Raw genomic sequence first — 17,532 nt, forward strand, 5'->3', positions numbered from 1 at the left:
ATCGTCACACGTGGAGGAGGGAATTGCAGAGGAACCGATTTGGAGAGGTTCTACTGTTTCGACCATGGTTGGAGGCGACGAACTAAGACTGAGGGGATCTTCGATATTTTGTCTCGTAATCGGGTTGTAGCTCTCTTTCTCCAAACTCGGTTGATGTCTTTGAGTTTGGCCTTCAATAAGAGGTCTGTCACTGAAGCGAATTGGAGTAAGCCTAGAACTCTTTCTAAGGCTCTTCGTGAAATATGTTTGTTCCTGATGAAGTGTCTTGTCTTCGAAGCTATCTCCTTGGCCTTTATTGGGAGGAAGAGATAGTTCGTGACTTGTGAGGTCCCATCTGATGCCTAGCCATTCGAATTTGCTTGCTGGTTGTAGGCGAGATTTCTGTAAGTTGACTTGGAATCCTACCTTGTGCAGAAACTGAACCACTTTGGTTGTAGCCTTGTGGCAGTCTTGAATCGTCCGTGCCCAGATGAGCCAGTCGTCCAGATAAGTGATCACCATGATCCCTTGGCTCCTGAGCTGTTCTAGCACCGTCTTCCCTAGCTTTGTAAATATCCTGGGAGCAATGCTGAGGCCGAACGGCATCACTTTACACGCATAAGATTTCTTGCCCAGGCGGAAGCCGAGGTAAGGAGAGAAGTTTCTTGCTACTGGGACGTAATAATAGGCGTCTGTAAGATCGATAGAGGTGGTGACGGCCTCACGGGGAAGTAAGGTCCGTACCTGAGAGATAGTCAGCATGCGGAACCTGTCGCAAAAAATGTAAGAATTCAGTTTGGACAGGTCCAGGACCCCTCTCAACGCCGATGAATTCTTTTTTGGAACCGTGAACAGACAGCCTTGAAATTTCAGTGACCGTACCCTCTTTATTGCCTTTTTCTTCAAGAGGTCCTTGGTATACTCCTCTAGGATGGGAGTGGGCTTCTGGAAGAAGGACACTATCGGAGGTGGAGAACCTAGTGCCCATTTCCAGCCCAGGCCTTTTGAGACTATACTGTGGGCCCAAGGACTGAAGGTCCACTGGTCCCGAAACTGGTACAATCTCCCCCCCTACTGGATTCGCTTCATTGCGTGGGGTTGAACTTAGCCCCACGTCCTCCTCGGGAACCTCTGGCTCTAGGTCCGCCTCGCTGGCAGAACTGACCTCTACCCCTGGTGCCGCCTCTAGGGTATCCTCGAAAGGAACCCGAGGTCTCGTACGCCTGATTGAAGGCAGGGGAGGTCATCCAAGATGTTGCCGAAGTTGGTTGGGTACCTTGAGGAGCCGGGAGGAAGACAATCTGTTGAGGAGGGGCGGCTTTAGCCGTAGAGGCAGTTGAGGAGTGAGGGCCTACGGAATGATGGAGTTGGCCTCTACCCGTCTTGTAAGGAACATAGGCCCTTTGTTTTTTCTTGGGAAAGGTTGACGAGGCATGTTCTTAAATTTACGCTTATTTGAGAGGCCCCATCTAACTTGAAGGTTCTGATTAGCCCTCGCTGCGTCCTGGAGAACCTTATCGACTTCTTCCTGGGGAACAGGGTTTTACCCCACCAGGAGGAGGTGATGAGTCTGTTGGGTTCATGCCGAATAGAGGCTTCTGCGAGAACATGCTTCTGACAATTAGTTCTCGCAGTCCAGAAGTCATGTAGGTCCGACTGGAACGACTGCAGGAGGTTCTTTGCCTGCACTCGAAAGAGTGGCTCGTCGCTGTATAAGGAAGCTATCAGCTCTGATGAAACTGCCGAGTTGAGAGTTCTCGCCAGCCGGTTTCTCGTCTCGAACTCTATTTTCAATAAGTGGTCCGGGATCTTAGGGAGTCTTTCCGAGAAGAGAGAGGAAGCGCAGTCAGGGTCTAATTTACCCACCGTAAACGTAGAAGAAGCATCGTTCCAGAGCGCCGAGGTGCCAGGAATGAGGAGAGAGGTGGGATCCGTTTCCTTAAGGGTAGGCATGGGGATGCCGTCCTTAACTGACTGATTAGTCAATTCCGCGATCTTGTCAGTAAGCGGAGACGGGATGGACGTAGGAGTGATAAAGATTGTATACGCTCCTTTGTGGGGGGTTAACTTAGAATTAGTACAACCCCATTCCGTCAGAGTACGGGCCCAGACAGCTTGGGCCTGCTCTTTCGGGAATATTATCGTCTCCTTTGGGACCTTGTCCATCCGTACTAAAGCGTGCTCACGTAAACGAACAAAGCCATTGAAGGGGAACTGGAGGTCTGGAGGGAAGAACTCCAGATCATCTAGAGGGCGGGTCCCCAACCCTTCAATCGTAAGCGTACCATCCAAATAAGGGGCATGCTTCGCGAACCTCCAAGGGTTATTCTTATCGAAGGGTGGAAGCTTCGATGCATCAGGAACTGGGGACGGATCAGGGTGAGACTTGCCCCTTATGAGGCTAGCCACCATGTCCTTTAGCTCTGATATGACCCCGGAGTGTCTTTGCAGCTTTGACTCCACCATATCTTGAATGAATTCCAAAGTTACTTGGAAATCCGAGGAGCTACCTACAGCGGGAGCCTTGGACTTAGCGGACTTACCCTTCTGTCCTTTAGGATGAGGAGGGGTGCGTGAAAGCATTGGAACGTCAGGGGCTGAGGAAGGTCCTGGGACCGGGGATATAGACTGTGGCGAAGCTGAAGTATTGCTTTTGGGTTTAATCTTACGAATAGGCTTCACCTTGGGACGGACCGAGATGGAACCTTCCCAAGGAGAAGCCTGAGGTTTGTCAAAGCCGTGGAAAGAAAAAGAGGAAAGAGGAGGAAGGAGTAGGGGAAAGAAAGGTTTCTGCCATACCCACACCACTCGCCTGCTCCTCCATTGGTTCGGTGTGAATGTCCAGGGATGAGATGTCTCCTGAGAGCAGGTGTTCCTCTTCTACCGGAAGGGCCGCCCTGATACTCTCAATGATGGGGGCAGCTTGTTCCAGAGGTACTGCGGCCGAGGAGGAACCAGGGAATAACCGGGAGGCCATGTCTGTATCAAGGAGGTAGGGGCAACCGGTCGGGGCATTTCATCCGAAACCAGACACCCAGGAGCGTAGGCTGGTCTTGGCCGTCCGGAGTGAATCCTCGTCAGCCTGAAAAAGGAGGGGTAACTTAGAACGGCAGACGGGAAACATTACAACAAAAAGTATTAGATAACACCTGAATACGCTGCGTCGCCATATAAAACCAATAGAAACACAAACAACCAAATATATAAAGCGGAGCCTTAAAAACTAGCATGCAGATAACATCGCTAACTTACCTCATCATTAAGGAGAATGGATGAAAGTTCATAGCAGAGCGCACATGCTTCCGGGAACCAGATCATATAGGGTGATTGGCCATCCTCCCGGACAAAGGAGATCGCACAGTGGGCATGCGACCGGCAAACGTCATGGCCTACCGAATTGAGAAAGGTTGCGGAACAGCCCTTGGCAGCACAGCGTACTTTCTGTAATAAAAAGGATCAATAAGTACAAAGTTTCCTACGGGCTTTACTAAGTAAAATAACAGTAAAGACAAGGAAGCTTATAGATGATGTGCCGAATTGAGGTCGTGTAACTAAAGGAGCCGGAGCTCCGTCGTAATCACTACAAATTGAAATTAATAAAGATATACTATGATAGATTCTAATATAGAAAGTGCATATGTAGGAGCCGGAGCTCCGGAGTAATTACTTTTTAACAATTATGGCTTATGTAATGGGAAAGCCGGAGGGCGATGGAAGCCCGGCAGCTATGAGGGGGGGGGTGTGTGTTTGGTAATAGATCCTTAACCCAATGAAGGGATACGTTAACTGGATGTAGTAATAAATCTCCATAGCACTCCTGGAGGACGCGCCGGAGAGTAAAAAACAAAAATAAGATACATCAGATTCGTGTGAATGGAAGGCCGAAGCCGGAGTCAAGTTGCGGAAAGCCAACGAGGGGAGGATTCTCTGTCGAAGGGGTGCAAAAGGTAATAGGTAAAAAGCGTTCCCAGATAGGTTGAAACTCGCGGCGGAGTATGAATAATGTTCCGACCCAACTCCCATGCCGGAGCGAGGAGAGAGTGGAACTAAGGGGGGTGGGGGGGAACATAAGGCCGCGCAAGGCAGGCCGATACCTAAAGCGACTCTAACACGAAACGGATCGAACACCGACAATAAGCCAAGAAAGATCGCCGTAACCTTAAAACAATCACATGAATAACGTAGTCATCCCTAAGTGAGACAGAGAGAACGGGCTCCCAAGTCTATAAGAAAGAAAACGGGAATCCCATTCTCTCAGACTCGTCGGTTACGACGGTCAATCTAACAAGCACGAACCTCAATAAATAAAGCACATCTGTCCGAAAATAACAATAAAGACTAACAAGAATAGCGACAGGGGAATACAGTACTAAAAGGATTTTGAGCGAAGCGAAAAATCTATTTTTTGGTGAGATGGCCATGTCGTCCTGATGGAAGTTCCTAAAGGGTAGCTTCCTTGGGTATATATAACTACGGCGATATTCCCAGAGAATTTACCTTAAGGTACCCAGAATTCTAACTCCTGGAGCAAATATCCCTAATAAAAGAACCAGGGATATCGCGAAATATCAGAGGACGTATTCTTGACACGCCACATAGCAATCTGCACCCCGAACAGAGTTAACACTTTGAAGGGGTCAATTGGCAAGAAAACGAAAAACGAGAAAGAAAGGAGCGTGCATTGCGCCGCTCACGGCGCCATCTGTATTCCTTGTAGCGATACACGAGGTGCTACAGATACTGTATGTAGGGAGGGGACCTACAGCCCTTTTTAGAAGAAAAGGGAAGGGCGGGTCCAGTAAGACGACATGGCCATCTCACCCAAACATAGATTTTTCGCTTCGTTCAAAATCCGTTTTTTGGGCTCAAGCCATGTCGTCCTGATGGAAGTATATCAGAGCATTTCTGTATCTGTGGATTCTCAAAACGTGCCGTACTCCCCGAAGGTATTTCCCGGCCAACTAGACCTAGAGACCTAAGATGTTACCGTCATACATCTTATCATCTAACCATAGACCATGTTAGTGCTTCGTGCCCCCTACAGGGAAGAGTCATACTAGACTCTGGAAAAGTCTCGAAGAGTACATATACCTATGTATGAATAACAGACAAGCCAATATAGTGGTCTCACCCTATATCATGTAAAGCATAGTTTGTAAAGAACCACTGAGTCAATATGAAATATCGACCAGTTCCCCGTTCATTACTGGATTGGACAAAGATTTATATCCGGGTAGGAGGAAAACTTGCATATCCGCCACCGTCCCCTTAGGGCATGGAGTCCTCCCGCTAGGGGAAAGCATAAACCAATGCTTGCATAAAGGAACAATCTATTAGAATTATCCCAGATAAATATACATAGTAAACGTAATGCTAACTCATTTCAAGTAAAATGACACAGACGAAAGAGACGCAAGGTTCACAAGAACTAGTTTATTGCAAACAATAAAATAAAACAGGTTAAACAACAATTATACATATATAAGAGGAGGATAACCAATAAATAAGCATAAGCATGATAGTAACCAGAAAACTTGTTTATCTGAAAGAAAAATATTAGCGCCACTTTTAACATACCGAGGTATCAAAAACATAAAAGTTTGTATTACTAATCAGTTACATTAGCGTTGGAAACGCTTGGCACACATGTCTGCACTTATGCTAGGTTCACCTTTGAAAGTGGAACAGTCAATGTGGGCACCCCAGTGCCCTAACACTTAGTTTGTAGAACAGTTCGTAACTACACACTCACCCCGGAATTAATCGTCCCAATTAAATCCACTGTTCCTCGCAGAGTTAAACAGCAGGGTTAATGACACTACCCACTGGTACCACAGACCTCTTCAGTTGCTCCACTTGCTTCGCATAGTGACGAAAGAAAACTCTGGAAGACTTCCAGCCCCGGAATTAATCGTCCCAATTAAATCCACTGTTCCTCGCAGAGTTAAACAGCAGGGTTAATGACACTACCCACTGCTACCACAGACCTCTTCAGTTGCTCCACTTGCTTCGCATAGTGACGAAAGAAAACTCTGGAAGACTTCCAGCCAGTGTATGAGCGAAGATGTTCGAAATCCATACAATTAAGGAAATTTAAGGATGAGGCAACTTTCCTCGGATCGTGACCTGCGGGTGTACTGTCTGGATCCGCTCTGCGAATAAAATAGGTGATTTTCGCACTAAGTTGTTTCATTGATAAATTTGAGCCTGATGTTTCTCCCCTGAATAGTTGACCACCCCTGAAGTCTGAAGTTCTACGAAGATAGACCTTTAGGCATTCCACTGGACATAGAGATGCATCTTCTTTCAGAGGGCAGATTCTCCAGGGGCCCCACCTGTTGGTGGGTAACTCGTTCTTGGCGAGAAACGCAGGATCCGGAAACAGGTTCAGTTCTCCCCTATCCAAGAACTGAACATGACCTTCCTCTCTCGAGAGGGCTACAATTTCACTAACCCTGGCCCCCGACGCGAGTGCAAATAACTTTTTGGGTCAAATCCTTTAAAGCACACTCCTCATTGTTCAACAGCGAAGCGAAATGAAGAACTTTATCTAAAGACCATGAAATGGGCTTTGGAGGTGCTGATGGTCTGAGCCTAGCACAGGCTTTCGGAATTTTATTAAGAATATCGTTAGAGAGGTCGAGCTGGAAGGCATATAAAATGGGTCTTGTCAAAGCAGATTTACACGTTGATATTGTGTTGGCTGCTAACCCTTGACCATGGAGGTGGATGAAGAAAGATAAGCAGAAGTCCGTCGAGATCTTTTGCGGATTCTTCGCCTTGACAAAGGCCACCCATTTTCTCCATGATGACTCATATTGCCTTCTAGTGGATTTGCACTTATATTCCTCTAGGAAGTCTATACTGTCTTTCGAAATCCCGAAACATTTTCTCACCGCTAGGGAGAGAAAATCATGAGCTGCAGGTTCCGGGTTTTCTGTGATGAAGCGCAGACAGTCGACTTCTGAACTCGCTGGGTCAGAACTGGATCCGGTAACGGTAGACACTTCAGCCGTAGTTCCAATGCCAGAGGGAACCACACGCTGTTCGGCCACTTGTGAGCCACTATTGCCGCTACTCCCTTGAAAGATCTCAGTTTGTTGAGGACCCTCAATAGAAGGTTGTGAGGAGGGAACAGGTAAATCCTGGACCATCTGTTCCAGTCGAGGGACATTGTGTCCACTGCTTCCGCCAAGGGATCCTCGTACGGGGACACGTAAAGGGGTAACTTCTTGTTGTCTTTCGTCGCAAAGAGGTCTAATCTGCAGTTCTGGGACTTGACTCAAGATGAAGGAGAATGATCCTGCGTCTAGGGACCATTCCGACTCTATCGGTGTGAACCTGGATAGAGCACATTGCGGACTCCTTGAAGGTGAACTGCCGACAGGTACCACTTCTTCTTTTCCGCCAGTCGAAAGATGGCCAACATCACCTGGTTGAGTGGTGGTGACCTCAATCCTTGTCGATTCAAGCATCTCACAATCACCTCGCTGTCCAGTACCAACCTTATGTGGATCAAGCGATGAGGGGAGACTTTCTTCAAGGTAAGGAGTACTGCCATAGCTTCCAGAAAGTTTATGTGAAATGTCTTGAATATTGAACCAAGTTCCTTGGGCCTTCTTCCGATGAGAATGACCTCCCCACCCCTCCTTCGAGGCGTCTGTGTGAATAGTCAATGAGGGGGGAGGTGGCTGAAGAAGCATCGACTTCTTTAGTTGCCTGACTTGGGACCAAGGCCTGAGAAGCGTACGTAGACGAAGCGGTACTGGTCTTATCAGATCTCTTCGCGCGTTTGATGCATAACTTCTCCAAACTCCGGTTGCATCCTTTAGCTGTGCTCTTAGCACCTGGTCTGTTACTGAGGCAAACTGGAGAGAAACCAGCACTCTCTCCTGTTCCCGTCTTGATATCCTTTCGGAATCCAGAAGTCTCTTGACAGAACCAGCTATCTCCTTCCTCTTCTTCGCCAGGATGGAGAGTTGGTGTGACACTAGGTCCCAGTGGATTCCCAACCACTGGAACTTTTGAGATGGAGAAAGTCGAGACTTTTTTCTGTTGATCTTGAAGCCTAGATGCTCTAGGAACTGGATCACTTGTAGGGAAGCTTGCAAACATTCTGTCTTGGATGCTGCCCACACCAGCCAGTCGTCCAGGTAGGCTACCACCTGGATTCCCTTTAGGCGTAATTGTTTGAGAGCTACGCTCGCAAGCTTCATGAAGATCCTTGGGGCTATGTTTAGCCCGAATGGCATGGCTCTGAAGGCGTAGAGTCTTCGATGTAGCTTGAACCCTAGGTAGGGGGAGAGTTGACGATTGATTGGAACGTGCCAATAGGCGTCTGACAAATCTATGGAGACGGTATATGCCCTCTTGGGCAGTAAGGTCCTTATGTGTAGCAGTGTTAGCATCTTGAACTTGCAATTCACTATGAACTTGTTGAGTGGCGACAAGTCCAGAATAACTCTGAGTTTTTCTGAGTCCTTCTTGGGAACACAAAACAGCCTCCCTTGGAATTTGATGGACTTTACCCTTCGGATTACTCTTTTCTCCAACAGTTCTTGAATGTACTCCTCCAGAACGGGGGTGGAGTGTTGGAAAAATCGAGGGCACGGGGTTGGAGTGCTGTACCAGCTCCAACCCAGTCCATTCTTGAGTAGGCTGTGGGCCCAGGGATCGAAGGTCCACCGATCCCGAAAATTCTGAAGTTTCCCTCCTACCGGTATCATCTCACTTTGGCTGCTGTTGCCCTGAGGTCTTGTCTCCTTGACCGCGACCACCCCTGAATCCCCTCCCCCTTGAGAGGCATCTAGACGAACCTCTGGCTGCTCCTCTAGGCTTCGCTCGAAAGGTAGTTGACTGCCCTTCGAACGCTGGGTTAAATGCCGGAGAGTGCGTCGACACGGCTTGGTGTACAAACTGGTACGTGGTCGGGGTTTGTGCCACCATCTGGGGTACTGTAGGCATAGGAATTTGTTGCTGCTGCTGCTGCTGTCTGAATGGCTTGGCTGGCCGAGAGGGTAGCCTAGTCTTCTTAGTCTTCCTCTTTGGTTGGGGACCCTCATCTGGGGAAGACTTTCTCTTGAGAGATAGGCCCCACTTCTGGAGAAGGTTTCTATTCTCCGTGGCGGCCTTATCTACAACCTCCTTGACCGCTTCACTAGGGAAGAGGTCTTTGCCCCAAATGCTGGAGGAGATTAGCTTCCTTGGCTCGTGCCTCACCGCAGCCGAGGCGAACACGAACTCCCTACAAGCCCTCCTAGCTTTGACGAAGCTATAAAGGTCCTTCGTCACCGTGGCTAGGTGTGTCTTAGCCACTACCATAAACATTTCTTGGACCTTGGGGTCACTTGCCATTGTCTATAGAGTCGTTTAATGAGACATTGAGACAGCAAGTCTTTCTTTTGTCTCAAGCTCCCTGCGCAAAAGAAAGTCAGACAGCTTGGGGAGGTTCTCACCGAACTGACGTCCGGCAATATCAGCCTCCAACTTCCCGACTTAGAAGGTAAGATGGACGTCCTTCCAGTCCTTGTGGTCCATGGGTAGGGCCAAAGACAGAGGTTTACACTCCTCCAAGGAGGGGCATGGTTTACCTGCCTCGATTGCTTTCAGCACAGCCATAAACCCTTTCTGCATAAAGGGGAAGGCTCTAGAAGGAGAGGACACAAAGGAAGGGTGCTTCTTACTCAAAGCAGGTACCTTTGAGTTTGTGAAGCCCCTCTCTTTCATCGAGTTTGACAGTAAAGCTTGAGCCTTAGCGTGGTCCAAAACTATGACCTCCTTCAGCTCCGTTTCTTCCTTTGAGGCTGGTTCCTTCCTTAGACGGACATAACAGTCCGGATACGACTCCTTGCTGGGCCAAAATTCCACCTCCTCAAGGGGGACTGAGCCCAACTTCTCCGAAATGACGATTTTTCCCGTCGTCATAGGCATGTGCTCGGCATACCACCAAGAGTTGGCATCTGAGCACAAGGGAAGGTCTTTCACGCTGAGCTTCTTCTGGGGCCCACGTGATGCTGCAAGTCTCCGCATCTCCAGCTTCATTGCAGCAGCCTTTTCATTATTTTCCCTCTGCATCTGTTGGATCATTCCAACGATGGAGGAAAGGGTCTTTCCCAGCTCATCTGGGAGAGAGGACGATGTTGAGGGAATAGGTTCAGGGGCCTGAACCGGAGTAGCCGACACCTCGTTGAACTCTTCCTCTTCATTGTCTGGAGCCTGTTCTTCTTCCTGGTCTTCTGCCAGAAGGTCATCTTCCAAACGCTCGGACACCTCCGACATCCTATCGTCCAATTGGATGTCCTGCAGGGCGTCCGCGACTTCAGCATCCACCGGGATCTGAACCAACGGTATCTCCGCTTGAGGCTGGGGAATCACTGCCTCTGCTGACGCCTTGGGGAAAAGGTAAGCCCTCATCTTCTCACTTGGAAGATAGGGCCCAGAAGTGTTCTTCTGAAAGCCCCTTACCCAGATACGAAGCTTCTCCCTTGCTGCGTCCCTTGACTCCGCCGTCTTAGGGGAATCAAAAGCCTCAGTAATCAGGTTTCGTGCACACGGTACATACTTGCGGGTCCCAATACCGGAGATCACCTTTGGAGACTGCGCATGCTGCGTTCCTCCTACACAAGTCATGTCCGCAGAAGTTCTTGCTGCGGACGTTGCAGAAAACGCTTCCACACTTCAGATGGTCCTCCTGTAAAGAGAAGAAAATTCCATGAGTATCAAGTGAACTACGTATCACTGGATATACATAGCTTAGCATAACTAAACTAGAAAGGAAAGACACACACTTGTATTTCCCGCACAGTCAATTGCTGCAACCTTCCAGATAATAAAATCGTATGGTTAATCTATTCTAGAGCGACCAATAAATAATTTCCAGAGGAAACAGGTGTAGCTCACACCCAAATAAGTGATTTTAAAATGCTGAATAGTAGATTAGAAAGAACTCACTTTCTTTATCTGTAAGGTTACACCAAAGGGCTGTGCAAGACAACACAAAAGTGTTAGAAAAACTTAGTGTTGTAACAAATACTATACTATAGTTTTCTCCCTACAGTATATACTATACTGAAAAATACTGGCTACAGTATAGAAGGTAATGTGCCGGCCAGCCTTCACGTACCTTAACTAGTTCCAAAGTATACTACTTATAGACTATTAGGTGGAAGAACGCTGGTTCAAATGCGTGTGCCGGCCGGCAGTGACTGCCGGCTGGCAACTACACAAGATAGCACCCGGCTGCCGGCCGGCAGAACCTCAGTGTTATATATAGCAGGCCGGCAAAGGTATACAACCAATGCCGGCTGGCAGCAAAAGAACCAGAGAACTCCGGCTGCCGGCCACGTAGGCCAGCAGCCGGACTAGAGTACAAACACTAGAAGAAAAACAGAATGGATGCCGGGATAAGAGACTGTACTGCTTCATAGCCTGGCAACCCGAAAGAGTGCACATAAGGAAGGGGAGAATATAACTTCAGGCTTCCTGACCAATGCCATCTGGCTCTACAGACAAACATGGATGAGAGACCAAGGGAGGTCCGGGCAGCACTCAAAGCAGAAGACCCTTACAGGCCGGCACGCACTGCCGACCGGCAAGGGACTGAGTCAACCCCACATCCTAACCTATGCTAGGTACAGATGTAGAATGACAGACAGGGATGCAATGGCTAGGCCATCACTAAGGAAAGAGGGGGAAAGAGGGAAGAGGGTCCTGCTAACCTTGGTCTAATAATGAGTCACCCGCAGCCAAGAAAACTCATCTTAGCCTAGGGGAGATACGAGGAGGGAGGCCAGCAATACTTGCCAACTCCCTCGGAACCAAAGCAATTGACCCCTTTGAAGTGTTAACTCTGTTCGGGGTGCAGATTGCTATGTGGCGTGTCAAGAATACGTCCTCTGATATTTGGCGATATCCCTGGTTCTTTTATTAGGGATATTCGCTCCAGGAGTTAGAATTCTGGGTACCTTAAGGTAAATTCTCTGGGAATATCGCCGTAGTTATATATACCCAAGGAAGCTACCCTTTAGGAACTTTTGAGCCCAAAAAATATAATATAAATCAAATGATAATAATAAAAGACCTACCGAATCGGCGGTACTAAACTGTAATGAAACCCCTGAACGCTATTTTCGTTAACAGAAACGGACTTGTAAACGACTAATAAGTACCACACTAAAGATAAAGGTTCAAACAGAGGCATGGAGCCTACAATCTTAAAATAAGATTAAAATAAAATTACTTAAGATTAATGAACCTAACAGATAACAGTACCAAAAGGGCAACGAAAAGCAAATAGAAAACCCACTGAGTGTAAACAATAAAAATGGCCGAGTGGACCACGGAAGGCACAAGGCCGAACGTATTAAAAAACACATCTTATTACTTAACACTAGTTGCCCGGTACTAGAAAAAAAACTGTCAAAACAATCTGTGGTACTTAACATTGGTGCAGGAGTAAGGAGAGCTTCAGCCATCATGAAGAAATCCATAAAAACAGCTAAAAAGCGAGACACAAAACAAAGCAATCATCGTTAGTACAAGTCCAACAGAAGGATGAGTAGAGGGCGCTCGAGGCAGGCGTCGCTGAGTGGATCAGGTGAGTTAGGTTGGTGCCGTTAGGGCGGCTCCCCCTTTTGAGGAAGGATTGATCTAAATGGAAGATGACCTGTGAATAGTGGTTTTCACACGCCCTTAGGGTGCTCGCGCGAGGGTAGTAACCTCTGCATTCCATGCTTTAACTTTCTCTGGTATATTTCGAAGTATTTATATCGGAAAAGAGATAAGAAGGACCCTTTTCACCGGGCGTCACAGGTCGACCCAGAAAATGCGTTGTGTAATTTTAATGAAAATTAAAAACTCCATCTATGAAAGGGTATTCAAGGATAAGTGAGGGGATAGGGGGTTGTTTTCATATGTTACATTCTGAACAAGGTTAAAAGAAAATTCATTCAAACAATGTAACGATGTTGGCTGTGCTGTGTAAATTATAACAATTAAATGTTTTTAATCTTATAAGATCAAAACTATCAAAATAGTATATTAGAACTGCTAGCAATTGTCCCTTTTGTATCTTATGTGCTTATGTATTCATTGCATGCAAAGGTTTATACACAGTGAAAATCATTTTTTAACATTTCAACATCTAAAGTGGCTTATGGTACTTTAAACATGAGTGGTTAATATTGACAACTAGAGTAATGGTTTGTATGTTTTCCCATCCCACAGAGTTGTAGGCAGCCAACAAGAGGATATGGAAGAGGTAGACGTTATCACAGTTTTCGTGGCTATGGTGGAAAGTCACATAATAGCTTTGATAGGGAAGGTGGAGACCAAGATAGAAACAGATTTGGCAATTTATCTTATGGAGAGCCTTGTGAAAAGCCAGGAAGGCCATCTGATAATTACAGATCTCGTGGTCGTTGTCTTGGTCGTGGTAGTAGAGGGTATCATGTCAGTGCTTTTGAAAGTGATAAAGATTTACCTTCAAGTTGCCATGAGTATCAGGGAGGAAGTGTCCATGAGGACCAGCGAGGTGTAGGAAGGCCATCTGATAATTACAGATCTCGTGGTCGTGGTCTTGGTCGTGGTAGTAGAGGGTATCATGCCAGTGCTTTTCAAAGTGATAAAGATTTACCTTCAAGTTGCCATGAGTATCAGGGAGGAAGTTTCCATGAGGACCAGCAAGGTGTCAGTCCTCTTGTGCTAGTTGAAGTTCTTTCAGAGTGCTCAGCCTTTAGCTCAAGTCTTCTGCAATTAATGGAAACCAAAAACATGAAGCCCTCCAGTATTCGAGAAGTTGTTAAGTCATTCAGTCATATTTTTGAGCTTCATGATGAAACTGTTGTGTTATGTCCAAAACTTAGCTTATGCAAAGATCATGCTGGTTCTCAAGGTTGTCAGAATCAATCTTCTTGCAATGATCTTCATATGTGTCTTTATTATCTTACTAGTTGGTGTCAAGAGAAAGACTGTGTACTTGGTCATAGATGGTTTACTGATCATAACAAACGTGTTCTTAACTCATTTTACATAAGGGAATTACCAGTTCAAAGTTTGCGAAAACTGTTGCAGTCTGTTATAATATCAGCTGGCAGTACAGGGCAATTGGATGTATGTAAAGACTATAATACAAAGGGTTGTAATAAGGAGGATTGCTTTAATCTCCATATATGTCACAGTTTTGTATCTGGACGTACCAAGTGTACACTCCAAGGGTGTCAGCTTAACCATAATATTCTTGTCAAGGAATGTTGTCAGTTGTTAATTAGAAATGGTATTTCAACTAATGAGACCCCAAGAGATGTGGTTTTGGCTCTTCTTAAGGCAAATCCAGCTCTCAACCAGTCACCTCAAGGACATGATTCAAACAGTAATACAGGAAAAAACCAACAACCTGTTACTCCAGAAAAAAATCAGGGCAATTATGCTCATGTTACCAGCAAGACAGAAACAGAGCAAAAGTATGCTACTCAAGAAGGAAGCCATGATAGTTCTGCTTTTGGTACAAAAAACAGATTTGAAAAAGATCAAGGAAAATCCCATAAAAACGAGAAAGGTAGTCAGAAAGACATTAGACTTTTAAAAGAACAAGTTTCTGATTCATTGCCTGTTTCAACAAAATCAAAACAGCAGAAAACAGTGTGGTCACATGAATATCAAGGCGATACAGCAATAGCAGAAATATGCTACTTTTCAGTGGAAGGCAGCTGTCGTAATGAGGTAGATGGATGTCCTCTCCTCCATTCCACATTACACTTTCATTGGCAAATAAGTGAACAAGGAACCAACTGGGTCAATCTGGCAAGGCCACAAGTAGAGGCCTTAGAATATGCATTTTGCAATGTTGAAAAAGATGATGTTACTCTTCCAAGGTTAGATCCAAGTAAGCTGACATCAGCTCTCAAGGGTCTATTTAAATTGATGGGACGAGATGAATGGACGGGAAATTTTTCTGCCATGATATTGTTCAATTCTGATAGCTCCAAGATAATGTATTTACGAAGATTATGTACTGAGGTAGTAAATGGAAAAAATATTCTGGCCAATAAATATATATGGTACTTCTTGGACAAAAATAACAAATGGGTTGAGTATGGAAAAGTTGATACCGCTGGAGAGACGAAACTTGTAAGTAGTGTCACATCAATAGATATTGAGAAACATTATTTTCAAAATCCAGGGAAGCCCTTAAATTTCCGTAATTCAAGTTATAATTATAAGATTGATCTTAATATAATGAAGCAGATAAATCTGAATACAAATGTTAGTCGGGAAGTGCGCCGAAGACCTCATGAACACCTGAAGCTAAGAAGTAGGGAAGGAGCCAGTAAGAAAAAATCTTATGAATATGATATTCCTCCTACATGGGAGCCCATGCAACCTCAAGAACGTGTTAGGCTCGTATGTTTGTCAACTAGTTCCCAAGAATATCAGAGTGTAATGAGTCTTTGTGGTCTGAATAATGTTGTGAAAATTGAAAGAATTCAGAATCCTTATTTGTATTCAGCTTTTCAGAACAAAGTCAAAGAAATGACTACAGTTTACGGAAGCATCCAGAAGGTGGATATTCGGCAGTTGTTTCATGGAACTAAACCAGGAGTGATTTCAAATATATGCGCTGAAAATTTTGATTGGCGACTTCACGGAACAAGTAGTGGCCAGGCATGTGGCAGAGGTACATATTTTTCCCCCAATTCTGCCACATCTCTTGGATACTGCACCAGTGACAACTTAGGTTATAGGTACTTATTTATTGCACGTGTTGCTGTGGGGTCTATCACAGCGGGCAATTCATCCACGGTACGTCCACCCATCAATCCTTCCACAGGATTTCCATATGATTCAACAGGTGATGGAGTTTCTGTTGTGGTGAAATATGATAAGCAAGAATATTACCCAGAGTACATAATCACATTAGGTAATCATCATGTTTAGCAACGGCTTCTTCTTCACAGGTCCCAATCTCCATGTTAAGGCCCAACATTTTTGCGTAAAGGGCCACATTATCCTTCGAAATACAGATGAGGGCCGCATATTAGAATTATCCTTACTATCGGAGAAAGTTCCCATTTATTTGTATATTATTCATCTTTTGAATTTAGTTTAAGTTAAGAGTCTTCACTCTTATGCCAGCTATTGCCACGTAGGTATTATTCCTGTAAATTAAAAAATCTTAATAGTAGCTCATGTTTTATAGTGGAATTTGTGCCAAAAAATAATTAGTTATTGAAAATTCTATATATATTATCTTTAATGGGAAATTTGAAACTGCATCTTATTTGCAAGCTTAGCAATATCTATTTCTACATTGGTAACAAAGTCTCAAAATTTTGTGAAGATGCTCATCAGTAAGCTTAGATCTAACTTTTGATTTTACTAGTTTCATTTTTTAAAATGTTTGCTCACAGATATATGTACTACCGAAAACTGAAAACATGCCAACAGCAAACTTTTTTAAGTCAGAATATTCTTCTGGTAGACTGGAATAAAATTCCAAAAGGCTATTGTTTTGAAACGTGGTTTTCAGGGCATCATTGGCTTGCAAATCAATTATTTGCATTTGATAAATTCCTGGAATATCTACTGGTGATACACTGAAAGGGTTTCGAAACATTTGAATTTCCTGCTTATGATTATGGAAGTCCTTAAATCTATTTGCAAATTCTTCTTTTAAAGTTCCATTGCCTTTGTACATTTTTCTTTTGAGGCAGTTGAAGTATTCCTTTTCTCTTTCTGCAACACTTTACAACAGGGAAAAGGAATAAAGTTTTCATCACTGAACTGTTTCATGAAAATATCTAGTTTATTTCCAAGTGCTTTCACCTCAGTAAACATATGATACCAATTTTCTATTGCCTTGCAGTCTTAAGTTCAAATTATTAGTTATATCAGATAAGAAAGCTAGGCTGAATCTGAAAATTCTTCTGGAATCTTTCCTTTTTCAGTAAGAAATATTTCGATTTCATGACGAAGAGAAAAAAAAAACCGCCTGAGAACTTTTCCTTTGTTGAGCCACCTCACTTCAGTATGGTACAATACATCACCATACTCTGAATCTATTTCAGATAAAAATGTCTGAAACTGCCTATGATTCAAACCATGACGTCTAATGAAATTCACAGTTGATACGACGACGTTCATGATATCTTCAAATTTTAGAACCTTGCTGCACAGTACCTGCTGATGAATAATGCAATTGAACTTCAGAGGAGGGGTGCCATTAGCATTAGCGACTTCAATGCAGATTTTCTGGACCAACCCTGTTTTACTTTCAACCATGTTTCTTGCTCCATCAGTGGTTACACTTTTTAACTTGGCCCAACTTAAATCAAGGTTTTTTACCGCCTGATCTACTGTACTTCTAAAAAGAGATTTTCTGATGTTATAGTATCTTTCATACTTCGAAGGGCACACAAATCTTCTACAACCTGAAAGTTTTTGTCGACACCTCTTATAAAAATCAGAAGTTGTGCTGTATCCAAAATATCATTGCTTTCGTCCAAAGCTAAAGAAAAATACTGAAAACTGTGTGCTTTCTCGGGTAATGTTGAAAAC

At 44.8% G+C, this 17,532-nt stretch overlaps 2 protein-coding genes across 2 annotated transcripts in view; one reads left to right on the top strand and one right to left on the bottom strand.

Annotated features, from left to right (window-relative positions):
* LOC137627711 (protein mono-ADP-ribosyltransferase PARP12-like) overlaps nt 1–16,785 on the top strand; it is a 51,056-nt gene extending 34,271 nt beyond the window's left edge. The window contains exon 4 of the mRNA XM_068358957.1: nt 13,204–16,785. Within this exon, the coding sequence (XP_068215058.1) occupies nt 13,204–15,912 (2,709 nt within the window). The 3' untranslated portion in view covers nt 15,913–16,785. The remainder of the gene's footprint in view (nt 1–13,203) is intronic.
* On the bottom strand, nt 16,367–17,256 carry LOC137627260 (general transcription factor II-I repeat domain-containing protein 2-like). The gene is made up of 2 exons (XM_068358340.1): nt 17,027–17,256; nt 16,367–16,718 (listed from the first exon to the last, which is right to left on the bottom strand). Exons 1-2 carry the CDS (start codon nt 17,254–17,256, stop codon nt 16,367–16,369), a joined length of 582 nt encoding a protein of 193 aa, XP_068214441.1.
* Nucleotides 17,257–17,532: the final 276 nt, after the last annotated feature.

The sequence above is a fragment of the Palaemon carinicauda genome, chromosome 35 (assembly GCF_036898095.1).
Source record: "Palaemon carinicauda isolate YSFRI2023 chromosome 35, ASM3689809v2, whole genome shotgun sequence".
NCBI classification, from domain to species: domain Eukaryota; kingdom Metazoa; phylum Arthropoda; class Malacostraca; order Decapoda; family Palaemonidae; genus Palaemon; species Palaemon carinicauda.

Bases quoted from the DNA above. Each gene is read 5' to 3' on its own strand.
- LOC137627260 (XM_068358340.1), bottom strand. From the start codon at position 17,256: ATGGTTGAAAGTAAAACAGGGTTGGTCCAGAAAATCTGCATTGAAGTC. The intron at 16,719-17,026 runs GTATGGTGATGT...CCTGTTGTAAAG, and splicing joins TTATCTGAAATAGATTCAGA to TGTTGCAGAAAGAGAAAAGG.